This window comes from Atta cephalotes, assembly GCF_000143395.1.
Source record: "Atta cephalotes unplaced genomic scaffold scaffold00082, whole genome shotgun sequence".
Taxonomy (NCBI): Eukaryota; Metazoa; Arthropoda; class Insecta; order Hymenoptera; family Formicidae; genus Atta; species Atta cephalotes.
Window position 1 is genome coordinate 171036 of NW_012130146.1, and position 23836 is coordinate 194871.

The window sequence follows — 23836 nt, forward strand, 5'->3', positions numbered from 1 at the left end:
GTATCGTAGACGTATATATATATATATATATATATATATATAAATATATAATATATATATATATATATATATATATATATATATATATATATAAATAAATATAATAAACTTATCTTCTTCCCAACGCTACAATTGGAGACACGAAATGTAAGTTTTCAAAATACTTTTTAAAAACAACTATGCACGCATGCATTTTTCCATGAGATCTTAATGTAAATTTTTGTTTAATAAGATTTCAATTAAATTTGATTTACAGAACATGTTTATAAATTGGTATAATACAATCGGGTGGTACAACAGGGAAGAGATTGAATACACGAAAAAATGAATAGAACTACAAAAATTGTAGAATAAAATTTTTTTATACGAAACTTTGTTTTTGGAAACTTGGAGACAGGTCAGGTTAATCAAATAATTGTCGTCACGCCTTTAAGTATTAAAAATTGTACAGTTTATTAGTAAGCTGTTAGCGCGCGCGACATGCCTCGTGTCTGCGGGATAACCCCTCGACTTTTCCGCTTCGCAATCGCTCGCGCGTCTTATTAGCAATTCCTTGTATTCCAAATATTATTTCGAATATATGTATATTTATTGTCCATCGCTATTATGCTTAAATTTTAAATATTTCTATTACATCTGCTGATAGCAATGATTTAAATGATGAATCGCAAATTACAAATTAATTAGAGTACAGATTAAAAGTTTCTACAATGTGCTTTTTGTTTTCTGTTTCTTGCTTTTTACTTCTTTACATCTTTTTGCTTCTTATCCGATTTTTTTGTTTTATATCGTCCGAAATAAAAGTTAATAAACTTCGAAAGAAACAAGAAGTACATAGCAAGAAATATAATTGTCGATAAAACGGTTGCAAAGGAGAAAAAAACAAAAGGTAAAAAGCAAGAAACAGAAAACAAAGAACACATTGTAGAATAGGCTTAAAGGGTTTCGTTTTTACGATCGATGGTACTTTTGCGCCGATTCGGTATTTCTGAATATACGTGCCTCAAGTATATACGTTAATAAACCTGTCTGCGGAAAACTTAATTTCTTTATCTTTGAGCAATCGCATGGCAATTTATAAGGGTGATTTTTCCTTCTTTAAGAATTGCACTATCACTTAATAACAAAACGATTTTTTGCAGTTAAACATTTTAAAATAATTTTAAAAAGTATCTTTTTTTCGTAAAAAAATGGAATAATTCCGTTAATGTGTATCATATCAAATAGCTATGTGAAGCATTCGACAGCTAATATTTTTCCACGAATTTAAAAAAAAAAGTTACTTTCCGATTATTAGGAGCCGAGATAATAATATATAAATTAATATAAATTAAAAAAAAAAAATCACTGTGGCTCTAGTTTTTAAAATTAAGAGTTTCGTCTGGCACCAATTGTCAAGAAAGAATTGATTGAATTTGCTGTCAAAAAATTCTCGAATTTTTTGCTGCCGAAAAAGTTTGTTTAAAACCATTGGAAAGTTGAGGAATGCGAGCGAGACAGCAGGCCGAACGAAGTGGGGGACTCCGGCGTGCAATGGAGTGGGAAAGACCGGGCCGCTCGCGCGTATCTTTCGTGCGTTAAAATTTGCTAAACTTACTTTTCTTAGCAATAAACGTAAAAACATGATTTTTTTTAAATCTGGGGTAACTCGACGAAATATTAATAAATAGTTTAGCCAAATGTTTCGCAAAGTAATCACGAAATTTTTAGAGTTTTTTGTTCTTTGAATTTTTATCTTCTTTGTTTATATTATTAAAAAAATCACGTTTGAGTATGGAATACGTGTCTGACTAACAAAAGTTTACATGAGCTGCGATATTTTTTTAATTCTAAAAAAATATGTCAGATTTTCACAATTCAGGCATTTCAATGTGTGAAATTATCAGTATAAAATTAAAGATTTTAATTTTTCCAAACGGTAGTACTTTAATATATACGAATAACATAAGAATAATGTTTTTTTCCATAGACAATAAAATTTTGCATTCATAATATTTGAAGGATCATGGAAAGTATGTGTATAGGTATATGTTTTAAAATTTTCTCAAAGTTATCTGATTATATGTATGAAGTATTGTAATATATATTTATATAGAACTTTTATTATACAATTATAATTTCAAAAATCACAAAAGAGCATTTAAGAATCGACACGGATGTAAGTGCGTAAAATTAACAAAGAATTTAATCTAAATTAAAATAATGCATATTAAGCGAAGATATACGATTGTCTTAACAATCTTTTTGCTAAATCTTTTTCTAGAATAATTTAATAAGTTACTCGCATTACGGTTAGATGATCAATGGAGAGAATTTCTGGAAATTAAATTATATCTCGATAAAACATTTTTCATACATGAATATGTATAAATATGTATAAACATACATATTCAAAAACATGTATAATCATATAGGGTCCGGCAAATACGCCGTGCTGGAATTTATGCCGCAGAAGTCAGAAAAAAATAGAAGGAGTGAGAATAATTTTCCCGCAACTGTTCTGTTGCCTTTATGTTATATTAGTATATTGTGTTATGTTTTCAGTTTTTTACTATCAATATTAATGAATTTATTGTGAGTTGAATCGATTTATCACTGTAATAAGTAGTACATCATAAATTATAATCTATGTAAAATGATTATTGTAGGGCATGTAAAAGATTTAATAGTTATTTCTTGATACATAAGTATAGAGGAATAATAAAGCATGTTGTATAGTAAAATACAAGTGCTTTGCTCTTGTATTCTTTGTTTAATTTGTTGTCTTATATATCTCATTTGTTTGAGATATACTGCATTTTTAGCAGGCGGGATTTATGCAAAATATATAAAGTGCTCAGATTGAATTCAGTGCACTAAATGTAATAAACGTATGAAATATGTACCTCATGTAATAACACTTGTAATATAGGTAGGAAGATTGTAATTATTATCTATTACTTCATATATTTTTAAAATTAAACGAACTTACCAAGTGAAGTTCGATCTTAATTATATCTCATTCAAATGGATAAACTATGTAGTTGTGGTTCCATGTTCATGTTACCAACAAAGTTTACAGCTGCCGCTTGTAACTATAAAAGGCGCGCGTGTCTCTTCCCGTGACCACCTTGCGCCGCTGCATTCCCTTTCATTGTGTTTAGAGAAAAAAGACAAATCATACTGAGACCTCTTGAAACGGGAGGGAGAAAAGCCTAGTGCTTTGGATGAGAATGATCCATTCGGACGAAACACAGGCATAATTAAGATCGAAATTCACTTGGTAAGTTCGTTCGTTTAATTTTAAAAATATATATATGAAGTAATAGATAATTAAAATTATGCCCTAGTCTCGTCCGGATAAACTATGTAGAAGTTTAGAACACGCTTTGTCGTTCTAAGTTCTAAAAAAAAAAGTACTTTATACTTTTTAACATAATACAAGACAAAGAATAATGAATGACAATCTCTTCATCTAATTAGTATAGCTTTGTGCTAAGATGTGACATGATTTATTTTTCTTTTTGTAAATACAAGCATTACTGAATGTATTGTGGTAAGATTACTAAGAACTAAAAGCTAGAGATGAATCTATGAAAAGAAAAAGGAAATTCTTGAAAGAAATTTCTTGAATATATATATGTGAGTTAACTCCTGTAAAAAAAAGAGGATAAATTCTCTGATTTTTAACATTATGAAACGAAACATTATGAAACCTTGCCAAATTCCTCTGATTAATTATACGACAGTTATAGAATCTCGCGAAGGTTCGAGAATTCCTAGACCAATCTGCTGAATTTTTATGTAATGAGCTCTGTATTAACTCCTTTCTGGACAGGTAATAATGTAGCGGCGTGACGAGTACTACATGTAATGAAAATACATCACTACGTACTCCGCATTCCTACAGATCCAGTGACTTATCATTAGGACATCTGCTGGTTTGTAAGATTTCATTTGGACAATAAGTAGGGAGTCACAAGTGTTTGGTTATAGATTCTTAGTGGTAATCGAATATGATTCTAAGATGGGACGCAATACGAAGATCTGGATGATCAGTAAAACGTAAAAAAGTAAGTGATTGCGCACGGCCCAGGTAGCAAACACACATCATTTTGACGTCAAATTTTGGTCATTTACTGACTATAGACGACGTCACTAAATGACATCTTAATGACATCTTAATGATGATCAAATGCCGCAAACTATTGACGTCGCGAGAATGTCATTTTGATCTCATGTTAGGACTTTTCAAGCAGTATTATATAGAGTCTCAGCATAGATAGCAAGCCGATAGCATTTGTCATTTTTATGTTAAAATGACAACTAATAATATCAGTATTGCTAGCTATATAGGCTTGAACTTAACACAACGATGGCTGTATCTAAATCGTGAAACCTGAGTCGTAGTTGTAGGTCAGTGCAATCCCAAAATATTATGCGTTGATCTACGATTATAATTTGGCGTTTTATATCTCAGTTACGATCTAGCATTGTGAGGCCCATATAGCTAGCAATGCTGACATTATTACTTGTCATTTTTTACCTGTGATTATATGACATATTAAGACAAATATATTGTAGTAAATAATAATTTACAGCCGAAATTTATTGAAGGATTTTATAAGAGTTACATATATAAATTGCATGTGTATGCCTTGGCAGAAATTTCCTCGCCACGATACTGGCCAGCGCCACGATACTTTGCTACTGCTTTGCCATGCCATAACCTGATAAAAAAATCTGACATAGGCCTAGTCTTATGTCTGATATGGACCTGGTATGGAAATAGCTTAGCATTCGCAGTAAAATTTATTAAATATAGTTTAATATACATATAACCATGTCAGACCCAGGCTCGCGCCTCACATGAAAATATGACCGCAGCGCTTATTCGCATTGCTTATTTCGTGGCTGTGACGGATTTTCTAACCTGAATAATCGTAAACTTTAATGATTAATAAGCTCGCAGGGCAAAGTAATGCTTTTTTCTACCAGATTCCTTCGTTTTATGCAAAACTACATCAAGTAGCCTAATTTCATTGATATTAATCTTATGACTATTCATGTTAGAAAACCTATCACAGACTGGATGCTAAGTATCGTGCCGCAGCCGAGGACAATCGCTTCTCGAAGAAGAATAGCAAGGATGTGATAAACTGGGAAAGGAAAACATTAGAGCATAAACACAAATAGCACAATCAAACACAGCCACACTTGCGCTTAAAAATAAAATTTTCATATCGCAAATCGCACAACACTCAGAGCGCAGCGAGACAAAATGTCCGTCATGATCGAACCATGATGGAAAAAAATATAATGTGAAGTACTCCCTTGGATGCGCAGTAGGAGAGTGAATTTGAATAACATTTGATTGGCTGTTCCAATATAACCAGCGCTATTATACGCAGGAAAGCGCATATTGGGGAACATTTATTTAATTGATTATTTCCAGCATGTCATTATGCGCAATGTTTCACCTTATATTCTTTCCACCATGGATCAAATGATCTCTCGAAATTGACGATAATATCTTTGTCATCATTTTCTAACTAAGTTATTAAATACCAGCGTATTATTTTGTTTCCATGTAATTTCTTCAAATATTAATAATACCTATCAGCAGAGACATAAGCTTTAAATACCTTTATGTATTAATTAAAATTATGAATGATTGGCATAGAAACGAAACTATTATTACAAGTGATATTTTAATTTGCATCAGTAATGAGAAATCAATGAGAAATAAAAGTGTAAAATCAGAATTATGTATTTGCTAACTGAAAATTACGCAGGACCAAAATATGATGTCATAATGACGGAAACATCGGTTGGTCAATTTTTGGTTACTTGACATCATTCATATCAACATGACCAGAATTTGACATCAAAGTGACCTGTGTTTGCTACCTGGAGGGAGGGGATGGTTTAATGCTGAGATTTTACGGCTCCTGAGTAGTTGCGGCATGGAATCGTGACGTCAGAAGCGAGAAATGACACGTTTATGTTGCATGCCATTTGTAAATAAAGATAATTTAGATAAATCTAAATGACAAAATCACTTCAATCACAATGACATAACACTTGTAATAAATCAACAAAAACTGTCCCTTCCCCCCTTGACAGTCAGTAAAAGACACATAAAGTAAGCCTATACCCGAGCAGAAACACGGTCAGACAATTGTTGAAACGAGTGAAAAATACGCTTTTACGTATAAAATTCCATATAATATATATTATGATAATCTTAGTTCTCATCAATAATTACGATTTGGATAAGTACAAGATAAGTTACATTTTCACAATTAAGCAAATAATAACGAAATGACATAAATTTGAAACATAAATTTCGTTGTCAAAATGTCACTTTCCTACCTATTGATTTATCGTGGTAGTTCAGCCATTTATCATAGTCAGACGCTGTAACATACGCATGAGTCCACATAGATACGTGCTCATCTTTGGCGCGCCGAGAGTAAACAAGACAGCAATCCATTCTTCTCACTCTAGTCTCTTATTTCGTGTGATCGAAAATGCTTTCTCAATAATCTCGGCCACTCGGCATGTATCAATAAGAGACGGGACATTCTAAATAATATATAAGTTTTAATAAATTATAGTAATAGTGTACCTTTTCCATTAATAGCATAAACCATATTAAAACGCAAGAATTTACGAGATATTTAATTGTTTATTTTTCATCCGCGTTATATATCTTCTTCATAAACTTGAATGGCAAGAATAATTCAATTAGAATTTTACTGGAAAAAAAATTATAAATCAGCATTTCTCTTCACGAAAATCTTTGGAAGATCATTAGAAAAGAAATGCCTATGTTTGAGATTCGAGACTTGTGACGGAAATATGTGAAATAAAATCGAATAGTTGCAAAAAAGCATGTTTTTCGCTTATAAAATGAAAGATATTGATTACATGGAAAAAAATCTGGTATAAAAAATGCAGGTATTCAAAATACTTACAAAATGAGACGTGGAGCATTAAAATCGGTCTATTATTTAAGTAGAAAAAAAATAAAAATCACTAAAAAAGGCCTTTCTTCACTCGCTATCTGTTCATTGAGGTTTAAACGCAAAGCTTTGAAATTCTCATAAAATGTAATCTTGTAATGACAAAAAAATTTAGCCCTGAACGAGCCTGAAATGTTCATTAGTTTTTGCAAAAAGCCATTTGTTCACTAAAAATCTGTCTGCGGAAAACTTAATTCCTTCATCTTTGAGCAGACGCACAGCAATTTACAGGGGTGATTTTTCTTTTTCAGGAGTTGCATTATCACATACACTTAATAACAAAACGATTTCTTGCAGTTAAATTATTACAAAATGTTTTTGAAAAGTGAAAATCTTTTTTTTCACAAAAAAGTACAAAAAATGGAATAATTCCGTTAATATGCATCATAGTCGTGTGAAGCATTTGACAACTGATATTTTTCTACTAATTAAAAAAAAGATTACTCTCCGATATTATATGCTTAGGTAGCGCACCGGATGGAGTGGGGAAAACCGGCGCGCGGTCGAATGAGAAAAATCAGGCCGCTCGGCGACTCGCGCGTGTCTCATTTCGTATGTTAAAATTTGCTAAACTTACATTTTCTCAGCAATAAATTGAGGTAGAAATATGAATTTTTTAAATCTAGGGGTAGTTCGACAAGATATAAATAAATACTGTAGCTTAACCAAATGTTTCGCAAAGTAATTGTAAAATGCAATTTTTAGTTTTCTTGAATTTTTATTTTTTCGGTTTATTACTAAAAAAAAAATCACGTTTGAGTATGGAATGTCTGATTAACAAATTTAAATCATATGAACTATGTTTTTTTATTTAATATACTGTAAAATATGTCCAATTGGACAATTAAATATACGTGTGATCAGTAGAAAATTGCTTTTGTGAATTTAATTGCAAATATGACATATGTAAACAAATAATTAAGTAATTTGCCAAATGTTAGCGTAAGTGTTGAAGATATAATTTTCGCTTTAAATATAAAACTAACTTTAAATATAAATTAGTGTTATACAAAAAATATATTTTGCATCTTAAACAGTTGCACTAACATTTGGCAAATTACTTATTAATTATTTATTTACATATGTCATATTTGCATCTGCAATTAAAGTTGCGTTTCCACGTCAATTTATTGCTGAGAAAATACAAATTTTAACGAAATCAAATACGCGCAAATCCGAGCGGACCGATATCCCTCATTCGACTATGCGTCGACTTCCCTCATTCTGCCTGGTGCACTGCCTCGCTCGCGTTCTTCAACTTTTCAATGGTTTTTTAAACTTTTTCGGCAGCAAAAAATTCAAGAACAGCAAATTCAATTCTTCTTTGATAAATTGCCAGACGGAATTCTTAATCTTAAAAAACTAAAACACAGTGATTTTTTGAAAAAAAATTGTTATCTCGGCTGTTAATAATCGGAGGATAATCTTTTTTTTAAATTCATAGAAAAATGTCAGCTATCGAATGCTTCACACGGCTATTTGATATGATGCATATTAACGGAATTATTCCATTTTTTTATACGAAAAAAAGATATTCACTTTTCAAAATTATTTTAAAATGTTTAACTGCAAAAAATCATTTTGTTATTTAGTGTACGTGATAGTACAATTCTTGAAGAAGAAAAATTGCCTCTGTAAATTGCTATGCGACTATTCAAAGATACAAAAATTAAGTTTTCCGCAAACAGATTTTTAATGAACAAATGGCTTTTTGCAAAAACTAATGATCATTTTAAACTCATTCAGGGCTAAATTTTTTTCGTTATTACGAGGGCTACATTTTATGAGAATTTTAAAGCTTTGCATTTAAATTTCAATAAATAGAAAGCGAGTGAAAAAAAGCCTTTTTCAATAATTTTTTTTTCTATTTAACTAATAGATCGATTTTAATGCTCCATGTCTCATTTTGTAGGTATTTTGAATACCTACATTTTTCGTATCAAATTTTTCCATACAATCGATATCTTTCGTTTTATAAGCGAAAAATATGCTTTTTGCAATTATTCAATTTTCTTTCGCATATTTCCTTCACAAATCTCAAACATATGCATTTTTTTTCTGATGATCTTCCAAAGATTTTCGTGAAGGGAAATTTTTTTTTTCGTTAAAATAATTTTTCTAGATTATTTTTGCTATTCGAGTTTATGAAGAAGATATATAAAATACGTTTAGAATGCCTCTTATTGATATACACCTAGCGGCCGAGATTGCCAAGAAAGCAATTTCGGTCACTTAAAACAAGCAATTAAAGCGAGAAGATGCTCGCTGTCTTGTTCATTCTCGATGCGCCAAACACGGACAAGGGCTCATGCTTGAGTATGCGACTACCGGTTTCGCTAAACCGCTTGATTCTATATCGCCACCATCAACGCAGAGTTCTTAGCTGAGTACTCAGGAGTCCTAATAAGAAGTTTATCTTTAGAGAGTATATATATTGAATCTTAATGGCCGCGAGCGTTTGAGTGCGTTGACTTGATCCTAAGACTAGTTAAAATCAATTTCCTAGTTAAGATATCTAATGGTAATGAATTGTACGAGTAAAGTTTTGTCAATCACAAGTGATCCCAAATGACTTTGTATTGATGCTTCTGTAATTTAAGAGTGATGACAAAAACGTGATAAGGAATGTGATTACCAATTGAATCTCCGGAAATAAGTGAGATTGCTGAACGTATAGTGTTTAGAGATGACTAGATTAATAAGAGTCAAAGTATTGAAATTCTTGAGTTAAAAAGAAACTGGCCAATTCAGAACGAGAAAAGAAGGGATCTGTTAATTCTAATAGAACGTTCACTAAGAGCGTAATGGATGACAATATTGTTTTATTGTAGTTGGAAATAGTGATGCGATGATGGTATCTAGTGTCGCTGAGAGGACTGCCTGCGATTGGAACACTTCCCTGATAACTAATTCCCTGCTACCAGGGAAAAATTTTTCCCTATCTCGCATATGGAGTCCTGAGAGAAGATAATAATAAAGAATGAGATGATGGCAGTATGAGTAGTTTGAAAATTAATAAGCGAAGATACATGAGAAACCAGATTGTGCGGGTCATCAAGGCACAACAGGACTCTCACGGCCTGCTCGTCTACATTTTGTGCAGAATTTTCGGTATTATGATAAATGGAGGAAAGATATAAAAACGAAATTGGTGCCAAGATAATGTAGAGGCATCATTTATCCATGAACCTGGATCGAGGAGCCAGGAGACATAGTTTCATTTTCAGCATTGGTCGCCGATGCGAAAAAGATTCTATTTCAAAAGAGTCAAATTCTTTTTCTACTTGTTTGAAGCGCATTTTGATAACGACTATTCGATGTCAATATTTAAAACCTTCGATTCGAAATCTGCCGTATAATTGTCAAGTGAAGTCATATAAGAGAATAGAAAGATATTTCGTGCTTCGCACCATTTCTAAATATCTCTAATAACTGACTGGATTCAACCGAATCTGTTTACATAAAAAAGAGTGATTGTGTTGTCAATACGAAGGAAGATATTGATTACAGATTTGAAGATTTGAAAAAAAGAAGGCGAAGATTTGAGGGCATAAAAAGCGGTTTTCAATTCTAACACGTTGATGTAAAGAAAACTTTCCTCCATCGGTCACCAATCACGCGCATGCTAGTTATGAAGCTTCCATTTGTTTAGAGAGAATCTTCTGTTGTTAGAGACGCGTCGGAGAAAATTTCGTATGTATATGAGCTTGGGTAGATTACGTTCGTTTGATTATCATCGAAAAATATATTGGTCTATTATTCAAGATCATCTCTTAAATATGAAGGGATTGATATCCATACATTATAGCTTGCACTGGTTTCGAGAGCTAGAAACTTTTCCCTTTCGAATCTTTTCATATATGGAATTCCGTATTGGACCGCTGGACAAATCGCGATCAGGAATTCTATCATGCCGCGAATATCCTAATTGAGCATTGTTACTTTTGTGATATATCCTGTATTAGGGCTAGAAACTCACATCTTCTATTTAACAGAATGGCTACAGATTGCTCGACTAAAAAGTTAAAAATGAAGCCCCAGATATTTACGTTCTCTAGAAAGCACAATCTGCGATTTAGAATAGATAACTAAGAAACCAAGTTCTTCAAGTAAGCTTAATGATGCAATCATATTCTCTTGGCATTCCTTTTTTATTATATCTAAAAGCAATTATCTAAGTAAATAACGGATTGGAAACCTTTTTTTTATAAATATATTATATTAATCACCGGACGCGGATGAATGTGAAGATATATAACGCACAAAACTCTATTCCTCCATTTTTAAATGGGAAGGAAGAATACACGAATTCCTTGATCTGAAAAAAGATCTAAGATAAATCGTGACTTTCTTGATGATTTTTTTATAAAAAATAAGAAGGATAGAAATTGATTTGCTGCAAACTAGACGAGGATTATAACTTTCTTCTGATATAGATGATTGACCTCTTTATCGCAATTTTCAGTACTTTTTGTAGAGAAAATCAGTTCTCTTAGATTAAGATGAGCGTTATCGCGAAATGAATTTTGTAGCCGCTTATTATCTTAAATATCTTGGGATCAGATGATATTTTCCTCTACTGCAAAAAGGCCTAGGCGATTCATTGATATAATCATTTCTAGCGGCGGGACCAGGCTCGGGACGGCGATGCTGCGATTCGAATGATGGAAACCTCTCCTCAATTGGCGAGTCGCAGGAGTCTTGTAACGAGGAAAATTTACCTGCTTTCTCTGAGGCTCTTGAAGAGACTGATAATTCAATTGTTTGAAACGTTCAGTTGCCGGTTGTCTCGACTATTGGCTAGATAATTGCGGTGCCTTTTTAAACATTTTATGAGCTACTTCTGTGCCGCATTAACTTCCTCTGCCAAATTGTTGCCGAATAAACAATCATCAATCAGAGTTACGTCAGATTTTTCTAGAAAATTGAACGAGGAGGTAATGAATGTCTTGCTTGAGAAAAACAATAGATCTGTCAATAGGCGAAAGCCCTTAGCGATCTTATGATAGCGACCTTACTGATGATGCATGTACATATTTCAAACCTGCAAGCTGACATCCCCGAGTTGAGTGCATTATGATGCACCCCGTTGGGCCTGAGATTTAATGCTTATCTCTAGTGATAACCATGGCACCCATATTGGGTAAAATCTTTTAATTAACCTTTGAAGGGTTAAGAAAGACTAGATCTCTCTTCGGCTCGTGTTTGATGAGGAGATAATTCCTTGATACATTTTGAGACTTGAACTTATTTCTGTCTTGGCAGTGCTGAATCGGTAGCCAAGTCGTCGCTACAGGTGTTTGCGCTTGTTCGCCGAGTAGTTCTAGAATAAAATCATCTTGTCCTGTTATTTCATCATCTTGTCCATTCTCAAGGATCACCGTCACTGGAGAGGCAATAGAAACAATGTTGTTAGTCTAAATAAAATACAAAGATGGAGAAGCAGCTACCAGTAAATATAATAATAGCGAGTAGTCGGTTATGTCTATTGTTCTGATTCCCTTGAGAATAGATCCTGATAAATAGGAAATATATCTGATTCGCTATTCGGACCGGAAAGGACCGTTTGCTCGTCTGTTTGTCTAAAATGCGTAATGGATGCCTCGCAGGGCTCGAGAACGTTGCCATGTCTTCGGATGGAGATAGATTTGCAGGTTCCTTAAGATCCGTCGGTGCCTCGTCAGGCGCCTGGATCTCGCATCAGAGATTAAGAAAATTTAAAAAAACACTCAAGACTTCTACAAATCCTACCTAATGTGATTAGATGAGTCTCCCGAAGCTCTGTGCAGCGATCCTTCTCCCTTAAAGAAATTATGTGAAAATCGCTATGAAATTTCTCGTGTGACTCTTCAATGTTGTGTATTCGCTTTCTTGAAAGAAGGGTGAGTAACGCCTACGCATTTTGGCATGTTAAATCCTCAGAAATTAACTCCAAAGAAGAAAGAATTATTACTTGTACATGAACAGAAAACACAATGACAGGGAATGCGACGGCACGCAAGTCATGAGAAGAGACACGCGCCATTTTAGTACAAGCGGGAACTCTGTAACACAAACATAGAATGACAAGTTAGCACGAAAGCATAGTTTATCCATTCGACTAGGGCATAATTATTATTCTTAATAAAATTTTCTAAACATATTTTATAAGTTATTGTATCATTTTATGTCTTATTTATAAGCGTTATTTGTATTTTTTCATTAGCCGTACCACCGACGAGATACTATTAAAGACTGATTCTTATGGGAGTTTGCATCCTTGTGAATATTGAAGTGATTAAGAGTTAAAAACTAATAATATTGTATTAATTTTATGATTTATTAATAGACGTATGTATGCATTTAGAATTCAATAATACTTACTTTTTCTTTAAAATTGTGATTTTTGTTATCATCGATGTAAAATTCGATTAATTATTAACAGAGATAATAACTGTAGAGAAAAAATTATAATTTTTTTGCAATATACAGGATATTATAGCTTTACAAGTATGCATATTTATGGAATGTTTATGTTAATAGCAAATTTATATCAATTATCGATAATGTCAGCATTCTTTAATTATCTTCGGGCTCTTGAGTCCCTTTTTATACCGCCGAAAATTTGTCCAGAGTTGATGATCTTTAATAATATTTCGTCAGCCGTACATATCCCCTCTTCTTTATGGATAGCCATATATCCCATTTATAGCCATATTTCTATGGGATATACGGCAAAAATGTAGAAATTTCAAAAAATTCTTTAACACGAAAAGTAAGTATTTCAGATTTCTAATATTTGTTTTATATTGATAGACAGTGTACAAAGTTTTTACTGATATAATCCATTTATCTTAAAAATAGTAAATAATATTTAGTAAATTAAGTTTTTGTTAAGTGCGTATATGCTGGAGTTATCCTATGGGCCATATAAATTATGCATAATTTTATAAATAATTTTTTTACATAAATAATTTTTTTACATTTCTTCAAATTTGTTTTTTTCTAAAACGAACAATGCGAAAATGATCCCTTTAATTATTTTTTATGTTTTTACATTCCTATTTATATTACTATTATTATTTCTATTACATTAAAAAGTAATTTTATAAAAGAAAGAGGAATGTATGAACATGTATAGACATATTTCATATATGATTATACATGTTTATGAATATTTATGTATGTTTATACATATTTATACATATTCATGCATGAAAAATTTTTTACCAGGACAAAACAACGTTGCATATTGATAAAAAATAAATTAGGATTAGTCAATATGACAAATGAAATATTATCCACTTTTACGAAACAAGATTAAGATGATAATTAGTCGAAAAGTACGTCGCAAAGATAAAATACATAGATTTTTAATCTTTAGATATAATATATCAAGTATATATATATGTCACGAGAACGCAGATACCGACTGAGAGTGTTGTATTTAATATTTTATTATTTCCTATTACAGCAACGAAAATTTTATGTCGACATATAAATTTAAATATTATTTAAGTATCAATTAAACATACCATTAAATTTCATTTCTGAAGTATGTATTTAAAGTTTAATAAGAATTTTGTGATTTGTTTACAGATTACAAAACTTATTGAAATAAACTTAAAATATTTCTTAAAAAAGATAATTATACCAACTACTTTGATTAATTAATCATATTATATGTACAAGCACATAATCATTATTAAAAAAATCACTTACACTTTCCAGTTTCCACATAATATACAAAACATACATTCATATACAAAAGTTTTTCGCAATTAAAATAAAACAGCTCACGATAACATCAAAATGACATTAAACGTGATAAAAAAATGTTAGTAGACATTTTGGAGCCACTTTAACATCATGATGATTTTTTGTTTAAATATGTTTTTCAATTTATTGCATATAATAGATTTTAGAACATTTCTGTTAAAACATATGACAAATTAAAGTACAAATTATATAGGGAAATAGGAATCTGCGCGGTAGTTGATGCGCTAATATAACAGTAGATATTCAATATATATAATATTATTTCTTCGACATCTATTCATTTTCGTACGCGTTTCGACTTGTTTTAAGTCATTTTCAACGAAATAAATTAATTATATATTAATTATATATTAAACTCTCCTGCAATCCGTGCAACCCTAGTGCCAACCATCCGCTTTATTGCAATGTTTCCTTATGTTCCATCATAGTTAGTTAATCTGATAAAACAAAGAAAGCTCCACAAGTCACACTATAATATTACGAATTAAGCAATAATAGTCAATAGTAACTTTGTATGTTTGCAGAAACGCGCGAGAAAGAGAGCATGAATAATCGTTCACTAAATTGCAAACAGATTTATACAATTACATTAATAGTTACCAGTGCACATTACGAAATTAAATAAGTAATAGGCAAATATTCTTCGTCAAATTAATATTAAAAATGTGAATAATTGTTTCGGTTATGTGCAAGGCATCTCATTTCATGAAAGTGATTGACATGTCAATTATTAAGCAACAATAATGTTACGTCATCACTGATACATAACTAATGAGGATTAAAGTCATGTTTTAAGTCATAAACAAAATTCTAGATGGTTTCGAGAACCGAAATAAGCGTGATCAAAAAATTGTGTATCTGTTTGTAAATTTAGATTCATTTTCTGTGTTTTAATGTGTAATATTTTGGAAGTCAATCTTTTATTAAAATTTCTTTCTCTGTTTCCGCACATTATTCTAATCAAATTCATAGTCGTGTTGTAACTTATGGTCTGTGATCATTAAGCTAACTGACGTTTTTCTAGCCATTACGATATTCAAATACTTAGATACGTATCTTGATTTATCTGCTTGTTTGCCCCACATACGATTGCTTCGTAGATTCTTTGTAGGCTACTTTATACACCACATTACTTTGTGCACTGATTGGTAACATCATTGTGAACTTTAATCAAAGCAGTTTGTTAACGCTGTAAAATGCAATCTTTGATACTGTGCCATTGATCATTTGAATTTCTTAAATTTCTCAGAAATTTTATTGACATACGGAATAGTGAATCAAATCAATTTTTTGTTGAATATTTACAGTTTATTTCTTCTTTATTGTTTATGTGCTATTTAAGTCTCTGTGAAATGATTTTAAAATTAAAACCAATGGTTTTAAAAATAATCTAAAGGGTATCATTATTCAGTAGGATTTTTATAATCAATTCAAAATTTTTTTAATGAAAAACTAAATTAGAAAGAAGAAATATCCTGTCAATCATGCCATGACAACGCTTTTTTTTTGTGAAAGCGGATGTCTAGACAAAAAGTTCAAATATCTGCCTAAGAAAAAAGGTTTTCAATATCAATCAAACATTATTTTATCATTTTTTATTAAAATGGTTGTATCTAAAAAATTAATTGTATCATTTCCAACTTCTATTGTAAATTGCAATCTTAAGTAAATCGAGTTAAAAGATTGTAAAATTTGATCTGTAATCACACACATTAGGGATTGCTGCGACAATGTCTTCAACATACTGATAATAAAATCCTATTGGAAAATTTAAACTATCAATTATGCTCTCCTCGAGATCTTATGTATATCATTGTATGAGCGATGACTTGTATATGTCATATTTCCAAGGCCACATTAACAAAATTGTGCCCAAGAGCTCTTTAAGCGCTCCCTCGAAGAAATGCCTATTTCCAATACTAAACGTGTAATTTATTCAAACTCTTTATTATTGCTACCGTCATGAAATACAATATTATTACGTCATTACTACATTGTTCTTACAAAAACAGTGCTGCAGGACTATTTTATTATTCTTAACGCAAGTTTCATTATCGTTATAACGTCATTGCGCTGCTTTTTCATCATGATAAAAACTGCATTACAGTATTATACAGTAACGAAATTTTTATCAAGAGTTGTAGAATAGATCTACTGGTGAAAGCTTGAAGCTTTGATCTTTTATCCATTTAACTATTATGATATGTTAGGAACAGGGACAATTGTTATTATAAAACAATGTTGTTTAACCTTGGATTTACATTTACTTTTTAAATTGTGGCACTCCTAACATTTCAATGCTCTAGAGCTCAAGTCCCAAAAGCTAGGTTAACGCGCTACTGCATATTTCATGCATGACATATTGCAGAAATCTTTTAGAATTGTTGCATATGAGTGAAAGGTTGAAACATTTCTGAAAAGTTTTCACAATAATCGGTGCTATATGGATTTACATTTTAATGAAAAATTACAATGTCTTAGGGAACATTTTTTGCTGAAAATCAGTTTCTTTGAAGTATACTCAATGATTTTTTTAGTAATAAGCAAAGAAACTAAAAATTCAAAAAATTAGAAAAATTTCATGATTACAATTACTTTGCTGATAATTACTTTGAAACATTTGGCTAATTATTTATTAATACCTCGTCAAGCTATCCCAGATTTAAAAAAAATCATGTTTCTACGTCAATTTTTATTGCTGAGAATAAGTTTATAGCAAATTTTAACACACGAAATTAGACACGCGAGCGGTTCGATCTTTCCCATTCCACCACGCGCCGGCTTCGCCCGGCGCACTGCCTCGCTCGCGTTCCTAAATTTTCCAATGATTTTAAACAAACTTTTTTTGGCAGTAAAAAATTCAAGAATTCTTTAACAGTAAATTCATTCTTCCTTGACAAATTGGTACTAAATGGAACTCTTAATCTTAAAAATTAAAGTCATAAAAATTAGAGACAGAGTCAATGATTTTTTACGGCTTTTCTGAGTCTGACTCGACTTATCAGTTCCTTCCTTTTTGATCGCTCTCAAAGAGTAGTAATTAAAAGTACAATTCTCTTTCCGTCTTTTCCTCTCTTCGTGCCTTGTCCTATGTTTCAGTGCTCTATCCTTAGTTTCTTTTCTATTCTTCAACATATTTGCAAATCTTGTTGTTCTTCCGCTAGCGAGGTTGTACATGTATGCAAATAATGTTCTTTTCGTGAAGTAATTTTCTCTTTCCGCTGCAATCGTTTCTTCAGCTAATTTAAATCATGACCTTGAGCTCATCGCTGACTGGTTTCTATCCAACGGTCTGACGTTAAATCCCGCTAAATTTCAATATCTACTTATGATTCCTCTGCACTACTATCTCGTGTTCAATCCTTTAATGTTCTCTTCACTCTGTTCCCCCGGCACTCCTTCTGTTGCTCTTATTCTTGGCTTATGTTGATTTCTCGTTTGTGCATTACGTCACTCTTAAATGTTATTTACATCTTTGTCTTTTGTATCCACTTCGACATATTCTCACCGTCTCATAAAAACTTGATCTCTCTCAATAATTCATTTTTTCCTTATTTCCTTAGTTGATATTGTTTATATACTCAGTTAGTCAACTCTTGAATTGCATTCAGCGCGTGCAAAACTGCTGCCTGCGTATGATAATTGTAAATTTGATCATCACTCCGTTATTCAAACGATCTGGCTGGCTAAATATTAAGCAGCATTTCATCCTTCATCTATGTTGTATGGTTTTTAATGTTCTACGTTCCAATACTCTATCATATCTTCATGATATGTATACATTTTAATTTCTTTTACATTTTAACTACGAATTTCACTCTGAACTTCATTACCTGTAACTCGTTACAGTAATTCTTTTCCCGCTCACCGCTCAGTCAAATTTCGTGCCTCTTTCTCTTTCACCGCGCCCAAATTCTACAACTTCTTACTTCCTGATATTAGATCTTCCTCTTTTCTTTCTTTTTTTCATTCTTCTGATGCTCAATTCATTTTATCTCACAGTTAACATTGTCGATGCAAATCAAATTTATAACTTGTTATGCTATACATCTAGCAGTATTGCTGTCACCTTGCCATTTGCTTGCACTTTGCTGCTATTACTTCTATATGTACGACTAACTGTAAATCTAATTTGTAAGCTCATGCAATACAATAAAGTATTATTATTATTATTTTTTTTAAATTATTTTCTCGACTCCTAACAATCGGAGGATAATTTTTTTTTAAATTCGTAGAAAAATGTCAACTATTGAATGCTTCACACGGCTATTGGACATTGAATATTAACGGAATTATTCTATTTTTTTTTATGAAAGAAAGATATCCAAAGTCATTTTAAGTATAATTTAACTGCAAAAAATCGTTTTATTACTAACAATAAGTGTAGTGCAACCCTTGATAGTGCAGAAGCTTAGCAAAATCACCCTGTTAAATTGCTGTGCGACTGCTCAAAGATGAGAAAAATGAAGTTTTCCGCAGACAGGTTTTTAGTGAACGAATGGCTTTTTGCAAAAACTAATGAATTTCAGGCTCGTTTAGGGCTAGATTTTTTTCACGAAGACTATATTTTACAAGAATTTCAAAGCTTTGTGTTTAAATCTTGATAAATAGAAAACGAGTAAAGAAAAGGCTTTTTTCGGTGATTTTTACTTTTTTTCTGCTTAACTAATAGATCTTAATTTTCCACGACTCATTTTCAGGATTGTTATGTTTTAAACAAAATATTTAAAACGATTTATTTAAAACATGTTTAAAACATGTTTTATGGGCTTATTGTTTAAAACACTTTTGTTTCAAACAATTTTAAACTATTGTTTAAAATTGTTTAAAAACATTGCAATTAAAATATGTGATTTGGAAAAGAAATTGTAAAAAAGAAACAAAAAATAATATATATGTTGCAAAAAATTTTTTTATTTATTTATATATACATATTACTACTAGTACTACTACATAAATATAGACTATAAACATATAAAATAAAATAAAATTCATCAATCTTTTAATAAAGTATAAACTACATTCAGTAGTAGTTTTTTTCTACTAATAACTGTAAATATAAAAACTTTCAAAAAAGATCAGATTATACAATCTCAATTCTCAATATTCATGTTCAATTAAATTATTTTTTTGTTCAATGCCTTTAAAATTGTTACTAGTTTTGAAGCTTTTTCAGTGCCTAACTTTATTAGTTTTGTGGTGCACTAACCTAAAAGCTGAAAACAATCTTTCTATGCCAGCAGAAGAAGCAACTGCTGTATGGAATTGTGCTACTAAGTCGAATGTAACAATATTAATATTATTTTTTAGCGCAAGCCACCATGTTATTGGCTTAACATATTTAATGGCTTCCTCAGATAAATTTCGAATGGAGTTTTTGCTTGGTAGTATATAACGTCAGGCATGACTGCAGGATAATATGAACTAGTACTCTTGATTTATCAATCCGATTTACTTGCAGGATCAATAAGATCGATAATAAATTCGTGTTGCACTTTGGAAAAGCGCTCAATGACGTTCACACAAGAAACATATCAGGAGTAATATAAAATAAAAATAATAATAAATAAAAATAACTGATTTTTTTCAGTTATTTATTATTTTTTAGCTTCAAATATTCACATAATATTTTTTGTTTGTTTAAGCAACAAAAAACTTTTTAAACAAAAAAAACACGTTTTTTTCTTATTTAAAACATATTTTTTGTTGCTCAAAAAATACAAAATAAATCAAACATTGTTTCAAATAAAAAAAAACAAAATTTTTTGTTTAAAATAAAAATAGAGTTGTTAAAAAAACAGGTTTTTTTTAACAATCCTACTCATTTTATAGGTATTTTGAATATCTACATTTTTCATATAAAATTTTTTTCCATACAAACAATATCTTTCGTATGCCAAAAATAAGCTTTTTGCAACTATTCGATTTTTTTTCGCATATTTCCTATACAAATTTCGAACATGCATTTCTTTTCTAATGGCCTTCCGAAGATTTTTATACAGAGAAATGCTGGTTTACAATTTTTTTTTGGTGAAATTCTAATTCTACTGAACTAATGTAGCACACAAATAGTAATATATGATCTTGGCAGACTTGGCTATATATTATATCCGGATATATGTGCGTACATGTCTATTGTCTCACACCGACAAATTCCGCGAGAACAAATACTTATGACGATGTAATCATAAAATCGACTTTAAATATACCTTCACCGGCGGGTTCGGATAGATAAATTAAAGTACTAGAACACATTAGATAGCATTCATAAAAATTTACTTCGAAGAGCAGAATTGTCTGTTTGAATGAACAATATTTTCAATATTTATAAAATAATTTTTGATGTATATAAATATCTTGTTTTATTCTCGATTATTTAAATTCAAACAATATGCTAGTGCGAATTCGCACCATAAAAATTTGCTAATACTTGCGCATGAATAATTATCGCGGCTTATCCCAACGTTAAATATGCTTTTTCATTTAATAATTTAATAAATTTAAGTGATACCATCGAAAATTATATCTCAGAAAAGAGTAGTTTTAAACAAATTTTTGTTTTAATCCTCAAGAAAGACTTGCAATTAAATATGTCAAATCCCAATTCGCATCTGTGTACTATTAGTAGGTGCTCAAGGGATGTGTACGGTTTAAAGATTAATATACAATAATAAATACGAACAGAGATACTAGTCTAGAAATGCATTAAATCGAGACATGTTAAGTGCACGCGTACTTAATGGCGAATATTTAATATTGATTTTCTTAAAACAAAGCTTCATAAAATTTTATTCTACGTTTTCAACTTATTTTTTCATATAGATCACGTTCTTCTCGATTATACTACTGCTTTATTATCTCGTATTGATGAAATTCACTTATAGAAAGAAATGAAAAATTAAATCAGAATATATGCAACATTTCAGTTGCAATTTGCAGTTATAATGATTTGACTCCCCGAATTTCTGAAATATATCAAACACATATTTCAACTAATTTCGTTTATTTTTCTTAGCACGAGGAAGTACATTGGAATTAGAACAAATACAAGAACGATACATGAGCTGTCTGCGAAGTTTTGTCGAGCACAGCGCTCCTCAACAGCCGGGTCGATTTCATGATCTTCTTGTCAGATTACCCGAAGTAAGTTTAAAAAAATAAATCAATATACTAAATCTTGAAAAGAAATAATCTACACACACATACATACACACACACACACACACACACGCGCGCGCGCGCGCGCGCGCGCGCGCACACAAGATGTTACAAAAATAATTAGCCAAACTTTAAAAGCATATTCCTCTTATTATAAGGATGAAAAAAGTCATATAAACGTGGGAACGCTTCCTTTCCAAGTTATAAACATTGTTTTATTTTATACTTATACCTATATTTTATTTTATACTTACGTTTTTGTGCAATGGACTAGTATTATTGAAGATTTCTTGGACCGATTTTTCTATTTATACTTAATGGTAAAAACTACAGACAATTTTTGGAAACGCAATTCCCTCTAATATTAGAAGATGTTTCATTACAGATACGCAATTAAATATGGTTCACGTATGAAGCTCCAATACATTTCAGCCGCATTGCTCGAGAATTGAATAATAATTACATCAATAGATTGGTAGAGGAGGATCCATTGCTTGGTCCTAAACATTCTTCCGATTTGAATCCTTTGGATTTTTCTTTATGGTGATACCTTAAGATCCTCGTGTATGATATTCCTGTTGCTACTGTGGAAGTATTCCGAAATTATCGCTGCGTGTGAAAAAATATTTCAAGAATTTTTGAACATCTACGACATCGATGCGAAGTATGCATCGATGCGGAAGGAAATTATTTTCAGAAAATTTTGTAATAAAAATATAGATATAAATATAAAATAAAAAATAAATACAAGTATAAAATAAAGTATAGATATAAGTATAAAATAAGATATAGATATAAATATAAAATAAAATATATAGGTATAAATATATAATAAAAAAATATTTATAATTTGGAAAGGAAGCGTTTCCGAACCAATATTTATATGACTTTTTTTCATCCTTATTATAAGTGGAATATGCTCTTGAAGTTTGACCAACTATTTCTAAAACACTCTGTATACTATATGTACATATATATATAGTGTCCTATTTTAAAAGACCACTCAAATATCTCAGAAACACTGCGTTAAATCGAAAAGTGTTTCAGACGAAAGTTTTGTGGAGAACATAAGATGGTATTATTGATTTGATCTTCGGTAGCATTGTCAAAGTCAGCAAGATCACTTTGAATTTTTTATGGAATCACTTTTTTATAGAAAAGTATTTCAGACAAAAATTGGGTTCAAAAAAATCTATTTTGATTTTATCAGTTTGACGGCATCAGTTGGATGGCATCGCCAAAGTCAGATCAAGATCACATCGATTTTTTTTAAATGCATACCCTATTTTTGATTTCAGAATCTAATAACTGTCAAGAGCTTTTCAAAACACTACAATAAAGTTATTTTTTATGGGATCACTTTGAATTTTAAATGGAATCCTTAAATGGAATTTTTCATTATATATTCTTGTGACTATCTCGAGAGCTTTCCAAAATATTAATTAAGTTCATTTTCATTAAGTACTTTGCGAATTATAAGGCTTGAAAATTACAGTACTGCCGACATTACCGGCGGCCAAAACCTCTTGAATGTTGTTCAAGATCATATCCTGAATAACATTTGTTAAGATCAAGGTATATACATAAAAATGAATTTTCAATGCAAAAATGAAAATAAGAGAAACAATCTCTAATGACTTTGATTGGACATCTTGCGTAATGTCGGCGATACTTTCATTACTTAATGAAAATGAACTTAATTAGTGTTTTGGAAAACTCTCGAGATAAGCTGCAAGAATATGTAATGAAAAATTGAGAGTTCCATTTAAAAAATTCAAAGTGACCTTGCCCTGACAACGGCATCCAACGGCATGTTCCCTTCAAAATTACAAAACACTTTTGTTCTGAAACACTTTTCGAATTAACGTAGTATCTTTGAGATATTTGAGTGGATCTTTTAAAATGGGACCCTA

At 31.0% G+C, this 23836-nt stretch overlaps 1 protein-coding gene across 1 annotated transcript in view; it reads left to right on the forward strand.

Annotated features, from left to right (window-relative positions):
- LOC105624571 (hormone receptor 4) overlaps positions 1-23836 on the forward strand; it is a 165569-nt gene that overhangs the window by 135358 nt on the left and 6375 nt on the right. The window contains exons 10-11 of the mRNA XM_012205929.1: positions 9266-9274; positions 21781-21908. Of these exons, the coding sequence (XP_012061319.1) occupies positions 9266-9274; positions 21781-21908 (137 nt within the window). The remainder of the gene's footprint in view (positions 1-9265; positions 9275-21780; positions 21909-23836) is intronic.